Source organism: Pelophylax lessonae, assembly GCF_965119305.1.
Source record: "Pelophylax lessonae genome assembly, chromosome: 12".
Taxonomy (NCBI): domain Eukaryota; kingdom Metazoa; phylum Chordata; class Amphibia; order Anura; family Ranidae; genus Pelophylax; species Pelophylax lessonae.
Window position 1 is genome coordinate 14,962,872 of NC_138779.1, and position 12,847 is coordinate 14,975,718.

Here is a 12,847-nt window from a genome sequence, read left to right on the forward strand (position 1 = left end):
TCTTTTTTTTTTTTTTTTTAGAAAAAAAAAAAGTATAAGGGTTGTAAGTAATTTTCTAGTAAAATACCGGATTTAAACTTGTAAACAAAAAGTGCCAGAAAAAGAAAAAAAAGTGTCCACATCGCTGCCTGGTAGCATGGAAAATACTCCATTGGGTTGATCAGTGTCCTAAAGACACCAACTACAGCGTGGTGACGGTAAACTCCGGTATGAAGGCGCTCAGGATGCTTATAATGGTTCTTTTAAAATCAATAAATGTGAATAGGTGGGCGGGGGCGTGGTAGGTTTGGAAGGGGGGGGGGGGTTAAAATTTTGCCTGGAGATGGGCATGAACTCTTTTCTGCTGAACCTCTAATCTACTCCAATTTATTGCTCTCAGTAATGCAGAACTTACAGATAAAGTACTCTCTAATACCGCACTCATTTGTATAAATAAACGGTGGTTATACACCAAGTTTAGAAGCGGTTTTTATTTAGGATTTAGTCCCCACTATAAACACATGAAAGCTATTAACAAGCCATATTTAAATCGCCAGGCGCTATGCAATAAAGCAACAGAGTTGTAATGGGGACCCGGGTGACAGGTTCTCTTTATTGCGCTTGCCCCTGGCTTTTTATCACTGCAATATTTACATAGTAAAAGGATTATGTAAATGAAATACTCACGGCCGCCTCCGCCTCTTGCTTCTTCTGTAATATATCTGACGCCGAGCTTTCCCACTGCTTCTCCAGCTCCCTAATTATTGAGACATAAACACAAGGAGACTTTTACCCGGGAGATTCGGCCACCCACGGCAAATCAATCCAAGATGCACAGAAATATCCTCCCAGCACCCAGACAACAAAAAAATGACATGCCTGATTTTTAACTCAATTCCAGATAAATCTCCAAACACCATTTCTTAAACTTCAGCATACGGATCGTTTATTTGCATTTTTTTTTTGGTATAAGCCAGGGGTCTCTAAACTCTTTAAACAAAAAATGGATTTTTGTAAGATCTTACCGTAAAATCCTTTTCTCTTAAGCTCATTGACAGACGTAGTCTTCTTGATTCTCAAGAGCTGGGTTATGTTGTCTCCGCAGGAGTAGGACTAGGCAGAAAGACAAAACGTTCTGGCTCCACCTTAGGGGCAGTCCCTGAGGGTATATCCTCCCTCTCTCTGCTACAGGGAATCAGTTCTGTTTTAAAGCAGTACAGAGAATTTAACCCAACCCAACTCAATGATAGAGGGGCGGGTACTACGTCTGTCAATGAGCTTAAGAGAAAAGGATTTTACGGTAAGATCTTACAAAAATCCATTTTTCTCTATCGCTCATTGACAGACGTAGTCTTCTTGATTCTCAAGAGCTGGGACATCCAGAAGCAGTGCCACAAATGAGGGGTGGGATTGACAAAATCAAATCCAATCTAGAAGGCCCAACTGGTGCCAAACTAGAAGTTTTAAAGGCTCATTATAAACAAAGAATGAGACTAAAGAAAAATTTTCCAACGGAAAAAACCCTCGAGGTAGACCACTGGTCTCCTCAAATTGCGGCCTGCAAAACCTTGCGGCCAAACGAGGCATCAGACGATGCCATTACATCAACTTTATAATGTTTAGTAAAGGTATGCACTGACGACCAGGTAGCCGCCTTGCACACCTGGACCACTGACGCCTGATGGCGAAAGGCCCATGACGCACTAAGTGCCCGAGTGGAGTGCGCCTTAACAGGGAACGGGGGCTCCCGACCCTTAATAGAATAAGCCTGTACTACCGTCTGTCTGATCCATCTGGAAATGGTCGCGGCAGATGCAGGCAACCCCTTTTTGGGTCCATCTGGGATCACAAAAAGTGAATCCGTCTTGCGAAACGAGTCTGTCGTTTTCAAGTATACCCTGATCGCCCGGACCACATCCAAGGAGTGTAAAGCAAACTCCGAGGATGACTGGGCTTAGGACACAGGGAAGGTAATACAATTTCTTCATTCAGATGAAATTCTGAAACCACTTTTGGTAGGAAGGATGGATTCGGACGAAGAACCACCTTATCTCTATGAACCACCAGATATGGTGAACGACAAGATAATGCGGCCAGTTCTGACACCCTGCGTGCAGAAGTAATAGCCACCAAGAAGGCCACCTTCTGGGACAACGTGGGTAGAGGAATCTCCCTAATATCTTCAAAGGGAGGTTTCTGAAGAACCGACAACACTAAATTAAGATCCCAGGGGGGTAACGGTGCGTGCACTGGCGGAGCCAGATGTCGCACCCCCTGGATGAAGTTCCGCACCAAGGAATGAGTAGCCAAAGGCTTCTGAAAGAAGATGGCTAATGCTGAGACCTGACCCTTGATAGTACTCAAGGCCAGTTTCTGCTCAACCCCTTGTTGCAGAAAAGCCAATATTCGACTATCGAATAAGACCGAGGACGGAACCCCAAAGGTTCACACCATGCAATGTAGGACTTCCATGTGCGATGATAAATCTTTCTGGAAGTCGCTTTCCTTGCTTCAACTAGAGTAGGAATAACTGAAGCTGACAAACCTTTGTCCTTCAGCACCTGGGTCTCAATAGCCAGGCCGTTAAAGCCCGCGATCGTAAAAAAGGATGGAAGATCGGTCCCTGAGACAGTAGATCCTCCCTGAGAGGAAGTCTCCACGGGACGTCCGCCACCAGTCTGACCATGTCGGCGTACCAAGCTCGACGAGGCCAGTCCGGAGCTACCAGGATTACTGGGATTCCTTCCTCCTCTATCCTGCGAAGAAGTCTTGGCAGTAACGCGAGAGGAGGGAAGGCATATATTAGCTGGTATTGCCCCCACGGGGCGATCAGTGCGTCTGCGGTTTCTGCTAGAGGATCGCGGGAGCGAGCCACGAATCTCTGAACTTTCCTGTTGAATCGTGATGCCAACAGATCCACATCCGGGATGCCCCACCGTAGGCACAACTGGTGGAAAACGTCTGGATGGAGGGACCATTCCCCCTGATCCAGGGTCTGACGGCTGAGATAATCTGCCTGCCAATTCTCCACCCCCGGAATGAACACCGCAGAGATTGCTGGAACAAATCGTTCCGCCCAGCGAAGAATGCAAGCCACTTCTTTGGCCGCTCGGACACTCTTGGTGCCCCCCTGGTGATTGACATAAGCCACGGCCGTGGCATTGTCCGACTGGATCCGAACCGGGCTGCCCTGGAGCTGCTCGGTCCAGTGAATCAGACAAAGTCTGATCGCTCTCAGTTTCAATACATTTATCGGTAACCTGGATTCTTCCGGGGACCAAAGTCCCTGGACAGATAACTGACCGAGAATTCCTCCCCATCCGGATAGACTGGCATCCGTGGTCACTATCGTCCAATATATTGGCAGAAATGACTTTCCCTGGCTGAGCATCGGAGACCGAAGCCACCAGACCAGAGACTCTCTGGTCTGTTTGCTCAATCGGATCTGATTGTCCAGGGATTCCGGATTCCGATTCCATCTGAGAAGAATCTCTTGCTGAAGAATTCGGGTATGGGACTGGGCAAATGGGACTGCTTCGAACGAAGCCACCATCAACCCCAGAACCCTCATGCAAGTCCGAAGGGAAGACCAGCTGTTGGACAGTAACAACTGGACTGCTGATTGAATCTTTCGGAGTTCCCCTACCGGAAGAAAAACTCTTGTCCTGACTGTGTCTAGAATTAGACCCAGATATTCGAGCCTCTGGGTGGGAACCAGAAATGACTTTTGCTGGTTCACCAGCCACCCGAATTCCTGTAAAGAAATCATAGTAATTTCTATGTTTTGTAGCAAGGTCTGAGGAGACTCTGCATGAAGCAGAAGATCGTCTAGGTAACCAAGGATCGATATACCTCTTTGGCGCAGAAGTGCCAACATTGGGGCCAACACCTTTGTGAAGACCCGCGGAGCCGTGGCGAGACCGAAAGGTAACGCCACAAACTGATAGTGGTTCTCCTCTACGGAAAAGCGTAGAAACCGCTGATGTCCTGCGAAAATGGGAATGTGAAGATAGGCGTCCTTGATGTCTATGGACGCTAGGACATCCCCTGGATGGAGGAAGGCTGCTACCGTGCGAATGGACTCCATACTGAATCTTCTTATGTTGACGAAAGAATTGAGTGCTCTTAAGTCCAGAATTGGACGCACTTTGCCCTCTTTCCTGGGTATTGTAAACAGGTTTGAATAAAACCCTTGAAACCGTTCTGTCCAAGGAACGTGGACTACCACTCCTTGTTGTAGTAAATCTGTGACTGCTCTCCGCAGATCTTCTAAACGATCTGCGGATAGTCGGATATTGGAAGGGAAGAATCGCGCCGGTGGGAGAGATCGAAACTCGATCTTGTACCCTGACCTTATGACTTCGCAAACCCATTTGTCCGGGATTCTGGAAAGCCATGGATCCGGGAACCGGCGAAGACGTCCCCCCACCCCAGTTATGGGTGGGGGCGCACCTTCAGGCTTTGGATGGTTTATCTTCAGGTCTGGAGGGGGCGGGCTTTTGCTTGCCCGACCAACGACCCCTGACGCCTCCTGCAGGAGCTTTGGAGGACTTAGTTTTTTCACCCGCGGGACGAAAAAACCTCTTGTGAGCAGAAAAAGAAGGCCCTCGTCTTTGACGAGTTCCTCTACCTTTAAAATTTTGCGGTAAAAAGGTGCTCTTTCCACCCGTGAGATCTTTAATGATCTCATCTAAGTTGGCTCCAAATAGACGCTCTCCTGAAAAGGGGATATTAGCCAATGCTTTTTTGGAACCTTGGTCGGCTAACCAACCTTTTAGCCACAGTGTACGCCTGAGAACCACTGCTGAGACTGATGCTCGCGCCAATAATGGAGTGGCGTCTAACGCCGCATCACACACAAACTGTAACCCCTGTATCATTTGTTCCAACAAATCTGATACCGCCTGAGGGACCTCTTCTAAGTCCCGGCGTAACCACTTGGTCCATTCAGTTACAGCCTGCAAAACCAGACCAATAGCTATTATAGGTCTGAAAGCTGATCCAATCAAGGAAAACATGGTGCGAGACATAGCTTCTATCTTGCGATCCACTGGATCTTTAAAAGACGGAGCGTCTTCTAAAGGAATAACCGTGGCTTTATTCAATCTAGCAATTGGTGAATCCACCACAGGTGGTTCTGTCCATTTCTTAACAAGGGTTTCCTCAAACGGATAACGCCTGTCAATGCGTTTAGAAATAGTAAAAGTGCGTTTTGGCAGACGCCATTCTTCTTCGATTGGATTGCCAAAACATTTGGGCAATGGAAAAACCTTCGCCACTTTGATGCGTTTTTTAGTCCCAAAAGGGATTTCAGTTTCAGCTATTTCTGATGGAATACCCTGTAACCTTAAGGTCTCTTGAACAGATACAATGAGTGCGTTTACCAACGCTTCCTCTCGGGCTATGGCGGATGCCGAAACATCCTCCTCACTGTCTGAAGAGACAGGACCCGAGACACCAATCCCAGATGAAGTACCTGCAACTGCAGAAATAGGCTCAGAGTCTGAGTCCGAGGTTTCAGATAATAAGGGGTTAGGCGGGGGTCGCTTTCTTGCGCCCTGTCCCTGACAAGCCACTTCCACCCGGGACACAAAAGTTTCCATAATAGCTGACAATGATTCAATTGTCAATGGGGTGCTGGAGGATCCCGCAGACCCCTCGAGGGGATCCGGAGGAGATACATGAGTGGCAGGGTCCATGTTAATACAGGACACCTTTGCCAGCAAAACAAAAAAACTTTTTTTTTTTTTGTGTGTCTCCCCCTAGCGCAATAGCGCCCCTCAGAGTACCTGCTTCTCGATCCCACAGAGAGAGAGAGGGACCCCCAAGGCTCACCAACCGATGCAGTGCAGTTTCCAACCAACTGCAGTCAGCGTCTGTCTTACACAGACTGGAAGGAGCTGTTTGCTTTTTCCCGGGTAGAAGGCGTGGCTCCGCCCCCTGTGTACGCCTTCCGGCGTTCCCAGCTCTCCACGAGGTAGCTGGGCTCACAAAACATGGCCGCCCCCATAGAAGAGACCTAAGACTCCAAAAACATGGCGGCCGGCGTGACCTGAGGACATACATGCATTCGGTCTACGGCAAAATGGCGGCGGACCGCCGAAATCGTTTTCCCAGCACATCCACCTGCATCTCTGCTAAGAGGCGATATATGGATCTACAGAAGATACACTACACATAAGGTAGGATTATACCTCCTATGTCTGCTGTAATGTTACAGTCTGCTGGGTAGAGTGTTAGCTCTTAAACCAAGTCCACTTCCCACAAACACATGCTGTATTACAAGGGGGACTTGTAAGTATCAGATATATACTGACCATATATGGAGGGGCCCATAATACATACTGCCTCATAACGAGGAAAAAAGGGAACGTTTACTCACCATACCGAACCGACAGGCACCCTCTCTTCACAATACCCTCTCCACCAGGGTGGGGGTTTGTGGACCACTCCGGACGCCTCGACTCTCTGGTACCTGGCGTCCAAGCGAGACTTTTAACTCGCAAAGTCAGTCCCTTCACTGGGACTCCGTCGCGGCCGACCCAGCGCGGAGCTCGGGTCTGCACGCGCTCGTAGGCTGAACCGGGGTGACCACTGGATCTCAACATCCAGCCCGTCGCCCGGCCCCGCATACTTACTTGAATATGTCGCGGCCGACCAAGCGCAATGCCATGGTCTGCGCGCGCTCGTAGGCCGGCTGGGGTGACCACAAGTGTCGCCCAGTCCGGCAATTTTGCTTGAAGATCTCACAGGAAAAAAACACTGGAGAAAACTACCTAAAAAATGCCTTTTTCTTAAAGAAAAAAAGTCTTGCCAGGACCAAAAGATCCCAGCAAGGAACTTAGGTCCTTACTCCTGACTAGACAGAAAAAAACTGATTCCCTGTAGCAGAGAGAGGGAGGATATACCCTCAGGGACTGCCCCTAAGGTGGAGCCAGAACGTTTTGTCTTTCTGCCTAGTCCTACTCCTGCGGAGACAACATAACCCAGCTCTTGAGAATCAAGAAGACTACGTCTGTCAATGAGCGATAGAGAAAGGCCTGTTTAGGGTTTTCCAGACTTTAGGGTAGCGGAACTGACCAGTGAGAATAAATAATCGCGCAGGCTTGGTTGTCAAGAAACATGAAGAAATTACAAAACACCCCTGTCATTAGGAGGAATGGTGTCCCACCATTGGTGACAGTGGGAGGAATGGTGTCCCACCATTGGTGTCCCACCATTGGTGACAGTGGGAAGGGAGGAATGGTGTCCCATCATTGGTATCAGTGGGAAGGGAGGAATGGTGTCCCATCATTGGTATCAGTGGGAAGGGAGGAATGGTGTCCCATCATTGGGGTCAGTGGGAGGAATAGTGTCCCATCATTGGTGTCAGTGGGAGGAATGGTGTCCCATCATTGGTGTCAGTGGGAGGAATGGTGTCCCATCATTGGTGTCAGTGGGAGGAATGGTGTCCCATCATTGGTGTCAGTGGGAGGAATGGTGTCCCATCATTGGTGTCAGTGGGAGGAATGGTGTCCCATCATTGGTGTCAGTGGGAGGAAGGGAGGAATGGTGTCCCATCATTGGTGACAGTGGGAGGAATGGTGTCCCACCATTGGTGACAGTGGGAGGAATGGTGTCCCACCATTGGTGTCCCACCATTGGTGACAGTGGGAAGGGAGGAATGGTGTCCCATCATTGGTATCAGTGGGAAGGGAGGAATGGTGTCCCATCATTGGTATCAGTGGGAAGGGAGGAATGGTGTCCCATCATTGGGGTCAGTGGGAGGAATAGTGTCCCATCATTGGTGTCAGTGGGAGGAATGGTGTCCCATCATTGGTGTCAGTGGGAGGAATGGTGTCCCATCATTGGTGTCAGTGGGAGGAATGGTGTCCCATCATTGGTGTCAGTGGGAGGAATGGTGTCCCATCATTGGTGTCAGTGGGAGGAAGGGAGGAATGGTGTCCCATCATTGGCATCAGTGGGAGGAATGGTTTCCCATTATTGTTATTAGTTGGAGGTAATTGTGTCCCATCATCGGTGTCAGTTGGAGGTAATGGTGTCTCATCATTGGTGTCAGTGGGAGGAATGGTGTCCCATCATTGGTGTCAGTGGGAGGAATGGTGTCCCATCTTTGGTGACAGTAGAAGGAATAGTGTCCCATCATTGGTATCAGTGGGAGGAATAGTGCCCCATCATTGTTACATACATAGTTACATAGTAGGTGAGGTTGAGTAAAGACAATAGTTCAATAGTCCAAGTGTGTGGCCGTAATCATCTCTCATACCCCTGAACTTTCTTTTCCTTGAGATGTACGTCTAAGTCTTTTGAAAGCCACCATACTTCCCGCAGAAACCACCTCTTGTGGTAGAGAATTCCACAATCTTGTAGCCCTAACAGTAAAGAACCCCCCACGTTGCCTGAGGTTAAAACGTTTCTCCTCTAATCGCATTGTATGCCCCCGAGTCCTCATGCAATCCTTTCAACTGAATAGCTTTTTTTCTATGCTGAGATCACCATTGAGATATTTATAAATTGCTATGTCCCCCCTCAGGCGTCTTCTCCAGGGAGAATAAATCAAGCAATTGCAGACGCTCTTCATAATTAAGGTCCTCCAATCCCCTAATTAGTTTAGTTGCCCTTCTCTGGACTTTCTCCAGCTCCAACACATCCCTCCTGAGGACTGGCGACCAGAACTGGACAGAATACTCCAGATGTGGTCGGACCAGAGTTTTATATAGTGGTAGGATTATAGTCTTATCTCTGGAATACATCCCTTTCTTTATACATGCTAATATTCAGGCCGGCTTTGGCAGCTGCAGCTTGAAATTGCATGCTATTGCCTAGTCTATCCTCTACTAAGACTCCCAGAGATTTCTCAATTTTTGATTCACCCAAAGGCCCCCCCCCCCCAAAGTGTATTGTGCTTTTAGTCCCCAAGTACAAAACCTTACACTTCTCCACATTAAACCTCATTTGCCATTGGTGCCAGTGGGAGGAAAGGTGCTCCTATTATTGGTGCCAGTGGGATGAATAATGCCCCTCTATTGTTGCTGCCAGTGTGAGGAATAGTGCCCCATCATTGGTGTCAGTGGGAGGAATAGTGCCCCATCATTTGTGTCAGTGGGAGGAATAGTGCCCCATCATTTGTGTCAGTAGGAGGAATAGTGCCCCATCATTGGTGTCAGTGGGAGGAATAGTGCCCCATCATTTGTGTCAGTAGGAGGAATAGTGCCCCATTATTGGTGTCAGTAGGAGGAATAGTGCCCCAAGGGCTGGATAAAGGCAAGCAAATGGCTGAATCTGGCCCACAGGCTGCAGTTTAGAGACCACTGCATATGGCTTCATGGGTCCTTTTCCTCAGATGGTGGGCAGTCCTGAATATTGCAAAAATGGCACTTAATTGACATGAGTGTCTTTCTACCCAGGAGTAATGTGTGCCCAGTCCAGAATCATCATCCAACCCAGGGGGCGTGTCCATGCATTCTATGCATTAGGGCAGGGGTCTCCAAACTGTGGCCCGAGGGCTGGGTGCGGCCCTTTTGCATGCCTTTATGTGGCCCTTGGGGCACTATTCTTTTCATTCCTACGGTCACCAATGATGAGGCACCATTATTTCCACCAAACAGTGAAGCATAATTCCTCATTGACTACAATGGTGGAGGGCTCTATTCTTTCTACTGGCACCAATGATGGGCCATACTTTCTTCCACTAATATAAACCTTGGAACACTATTCCTCCCACCAACATTAAAGATGGACCACTTATATCAGCAATGGGGCACTATTGCTGCCACCAATGATGGGGCACGGTTGCTGCCACCGACACCAATGATGGGGCACGGTTGCTGCCACCGACACCAATGATGCCACCGACACCAATGATGAGGCACTATTCCTGCCACCGACAACAATGATGAGGCACTATTCCTGCCACCGACAACAATGATGAGGTACTACCCCTCCCACTAATACCTATGATTAGCCATCATTTCTTCCACTGATGCCAACGTTGGGGCACTATGCCTCCTCCTACTGACCACAAGTGCTATGTGATTTTTTTTTTTACTCCAAATGCCCACTAAGCCCAAGGCATTTTCTACTCCCACCGGCCCTCAATATCTGAAGGACAGTAAACTGGCCCTTTGTTTCAGAAGTTTGGAGATGCCTGCATTAGGGTAAAAAAAAAAAAAAAAAACTTTCTGCATGCAGCCCTCCACACCCTTATACTCCCCTGAGCCTCTCGATCCAGCGCTGTGCATGAGAGCAAATGGTCTCTCCACCATCTCTCTTCTCACTGGTCGCTGCTGTTGTCAATCACAGCCAGTGAGGAGGGAGCAGGGGGCTGCGCCAAGATGCCCTCTGTGTGTCTATGGCAGCCTTTCCCAACCTTTTCAACACAGAGGAACCCTTGAAATAAATTTCTGGTCTCGTGGAACCCCTGCTAGAAATTAAAAATCTACAACTCCTGATACATTAGTGTGACAGTCAGTGGGAAGAATGCTCCTTACTCTATCATTGGGAAGAATTACCCCCTTACAGATAGTTAAAAGGAACAATGGTGTCATTGGGAACATATCGGAGAGGCAGAAGCTGCCCATTTCTCAATGAACCCGTAAGTAACCCTTGTTGAGAAATTCTGGTCTATGGAGAGACAGTGCCGGCCCAGGAGCTAGCCCTCACGAGTGTCCCCATAGCAAGTGCCTTGGGGAGGAGCCAGGAGCACCAACGGGGGACCCCTAGCAGAGGAGGATGGGGGCTACTCTGTGCAAAGTCATTACAGAGCAAGTGTTACATTTGCTATTTTTGAAAAATAAAATGTGTTTAAAATGTGTACATTATAATCGCTTTATGAAGGGTTTGGATACATTTATTGGCAAAACAGACCATTGGGCCCCTTCCCTTCCTCCAGATCAGGCCGTCATATAAAATCTCATTTGTTTTCTTGGTTGATACACAAAAAAAAAAAAAAAAACACTTCCCCGTAAAATGATTTGGCCGATTCGATAACAAATAACCGATGAATCAAAGCTGGATCCATGAGACGCGCCCAGCGCCTGTCTGGCTGAATTATTGGCGGGATAGCTGCTATGTACTTACTTCTCCTTCTGTGCCTTGAGGTATGGCTTGATAATAAGCCGGTGCATGGCCACATAGATAACGAGGGGCCCTATGGTGGCATAAAACACGGCGCTGGGAAGGAGCTGATCCGTCAGGTGGATAGGGAAGAAATATGTCTGGCTGGCTCTATTCAACCTGGAACAAAGAGGAGGAAGAATAGATTAATGCAAGGAGTCTGCTGGCGGCCCAGCGAGGAAAAATCCATTATTTATACATGCTGGATCTCATCTGACCCCGGAGTGCATCACTTGACACATCTATTATCTCCCGCCTTGTGATACGCCGCCATCTAATAAGCAGCCGCTGGATGGCCCGCACAACAAGACCGTTCATTTTATGCTGCTGGTCGGCCTTCCATTACCAGCTCCTGGCTGGCCTGGAGTAAGCAAAAGCAGCCAAGGCAGAAAGTTCCTTAAAGAAGAATTCCAGGTATGGATATTCCATAGATATATTGGTCCAGCTTGGAGCAACAGAACTAGAAATATACCATAGCTGTGGGATCCCTCTAAAAGCTGGGAATCACTAGGAGCCGATACTACAGTGATCTCCACTAGTTTCTGGTTCCATGCTGAGCCGCAGCCCTGCTGCACAGTTAACACAGGTGGTCAGCCACGGGGCCTGGGTGCCATTCAGTCTAGGTTCACACCTATGTGTTTTTCAGTGCGTTTTGCAGTTTGCAGAAACCCGCTAGTGTCCATTTACCATAGGTTCCTATTGGACACGTTCACATCTTACGTTTTTCAGCCACTGCGTTTTTGGAAAGGGTCAGGGACTTTTTTTTTCTGCAGCAGATTGCGTTTTGATTGCAATAGACTTCAATAGACCAAGTGTTGCGTTTTTACTTTTACATGAGTTGTGTTTTTTTCCCCCCTCCATAACAAACTCTAGCAGGTTGCCAAGGAGCGGGCATCCTTAACTACTGATGAGTCATCAGCTGTCAGCAGTGAGGTTCCCAGCTGACAGCTGAATGTAAAAAAAAAAAAAAAAAAAAAAAATTGCCGTGCCCCCCCAAATCCATAACAGGCCTTCAGGTTCAGGTCTGATATGGATTTTAAGATGAACCCCACACCAAAAAAAAAAAAAAAAATAGTGTGGGAAGTGAGTAGCCCCCCACCCCTCCCTCCTGAACCATACCAGGACCACATGGCCTCAACAAGGGGGCCCCCAGATCCTACCCCCCCCCTTAATGTGAATGAGTAGGGGGGCTCGCTGGTTCCCCCCCCTCTTTCCTTGACTGCTGGGCTTCATGCTTAAATAAGGGTCTGGTATGGATTTTGGAAGGGGGGGAAGCCCGCTGACTCATCGGTTGTTACGCCCACTCCTTAAAGAGGAAGTAAACTCTTCCTTTTTTTTTTCTTTACCCTGCAAAGTAAATGCATAATGTGCTAGTATGCATGGCATACTAGCACATTACGTGATACTTACCTGCAACAAAGCCCGCGTTGTCCCTGCTGCCGGCCGCATCAATCTTCACCCGTCTTCCTTCCGGGTCTGCTGACTCCAGCTGTATTAGATTGCCTGGAGCCGCGTGACGTCACTCCCGCGCATGCGCGCAGGTGCCGCCAGTCACGGCACAGGGCTCTGAAGAAACGGCACGGGCGGCCATTTCTTCAGAGCGCATGCGCCGGCCGATGACATCATCGGCTGCATGCAATGTAAATATCTCCTAAACAGTGCAAGTTTAGGAGATATTTACAGCACCTATAGGTAAGCCTTAATATAGGCTTACCTATAGGCAAAAGTCATCAAAGTGGGTTTACAACCACTT

At 48.3% G+C, this 12,847-nt stretch overlaps 1 protein-coding gene across 1 annotated transcript in view; it reads right to left on the bottom strand.

The window, feature by feature from the left end:
- DNAJC11 (DnaJ heat shock protein family (Hsp40) member C11) overlaps positions 1 to 12,847 on the bottom strand; it is a 280,622-nt gene that overhangs the window by 16,157 nt on the left and 251,618 nt on the right. Inside the window, exons 11-12 of the mRNA XM_082273316.1 lie at positions 11,059 to 11,214; positions 667 to 736 (exon numbers count right to left, since the gene is read on the bottom strand). Coding sequence (XP_082129442.1) covers positions 667 to 736; positions 11,059 to 11,214 — 226 coding nt within the window. The remainder of the gene's footprint in view (positions 1 to 666; positions 737 to 11,058; positions 11,215 to 12,847) is intronic.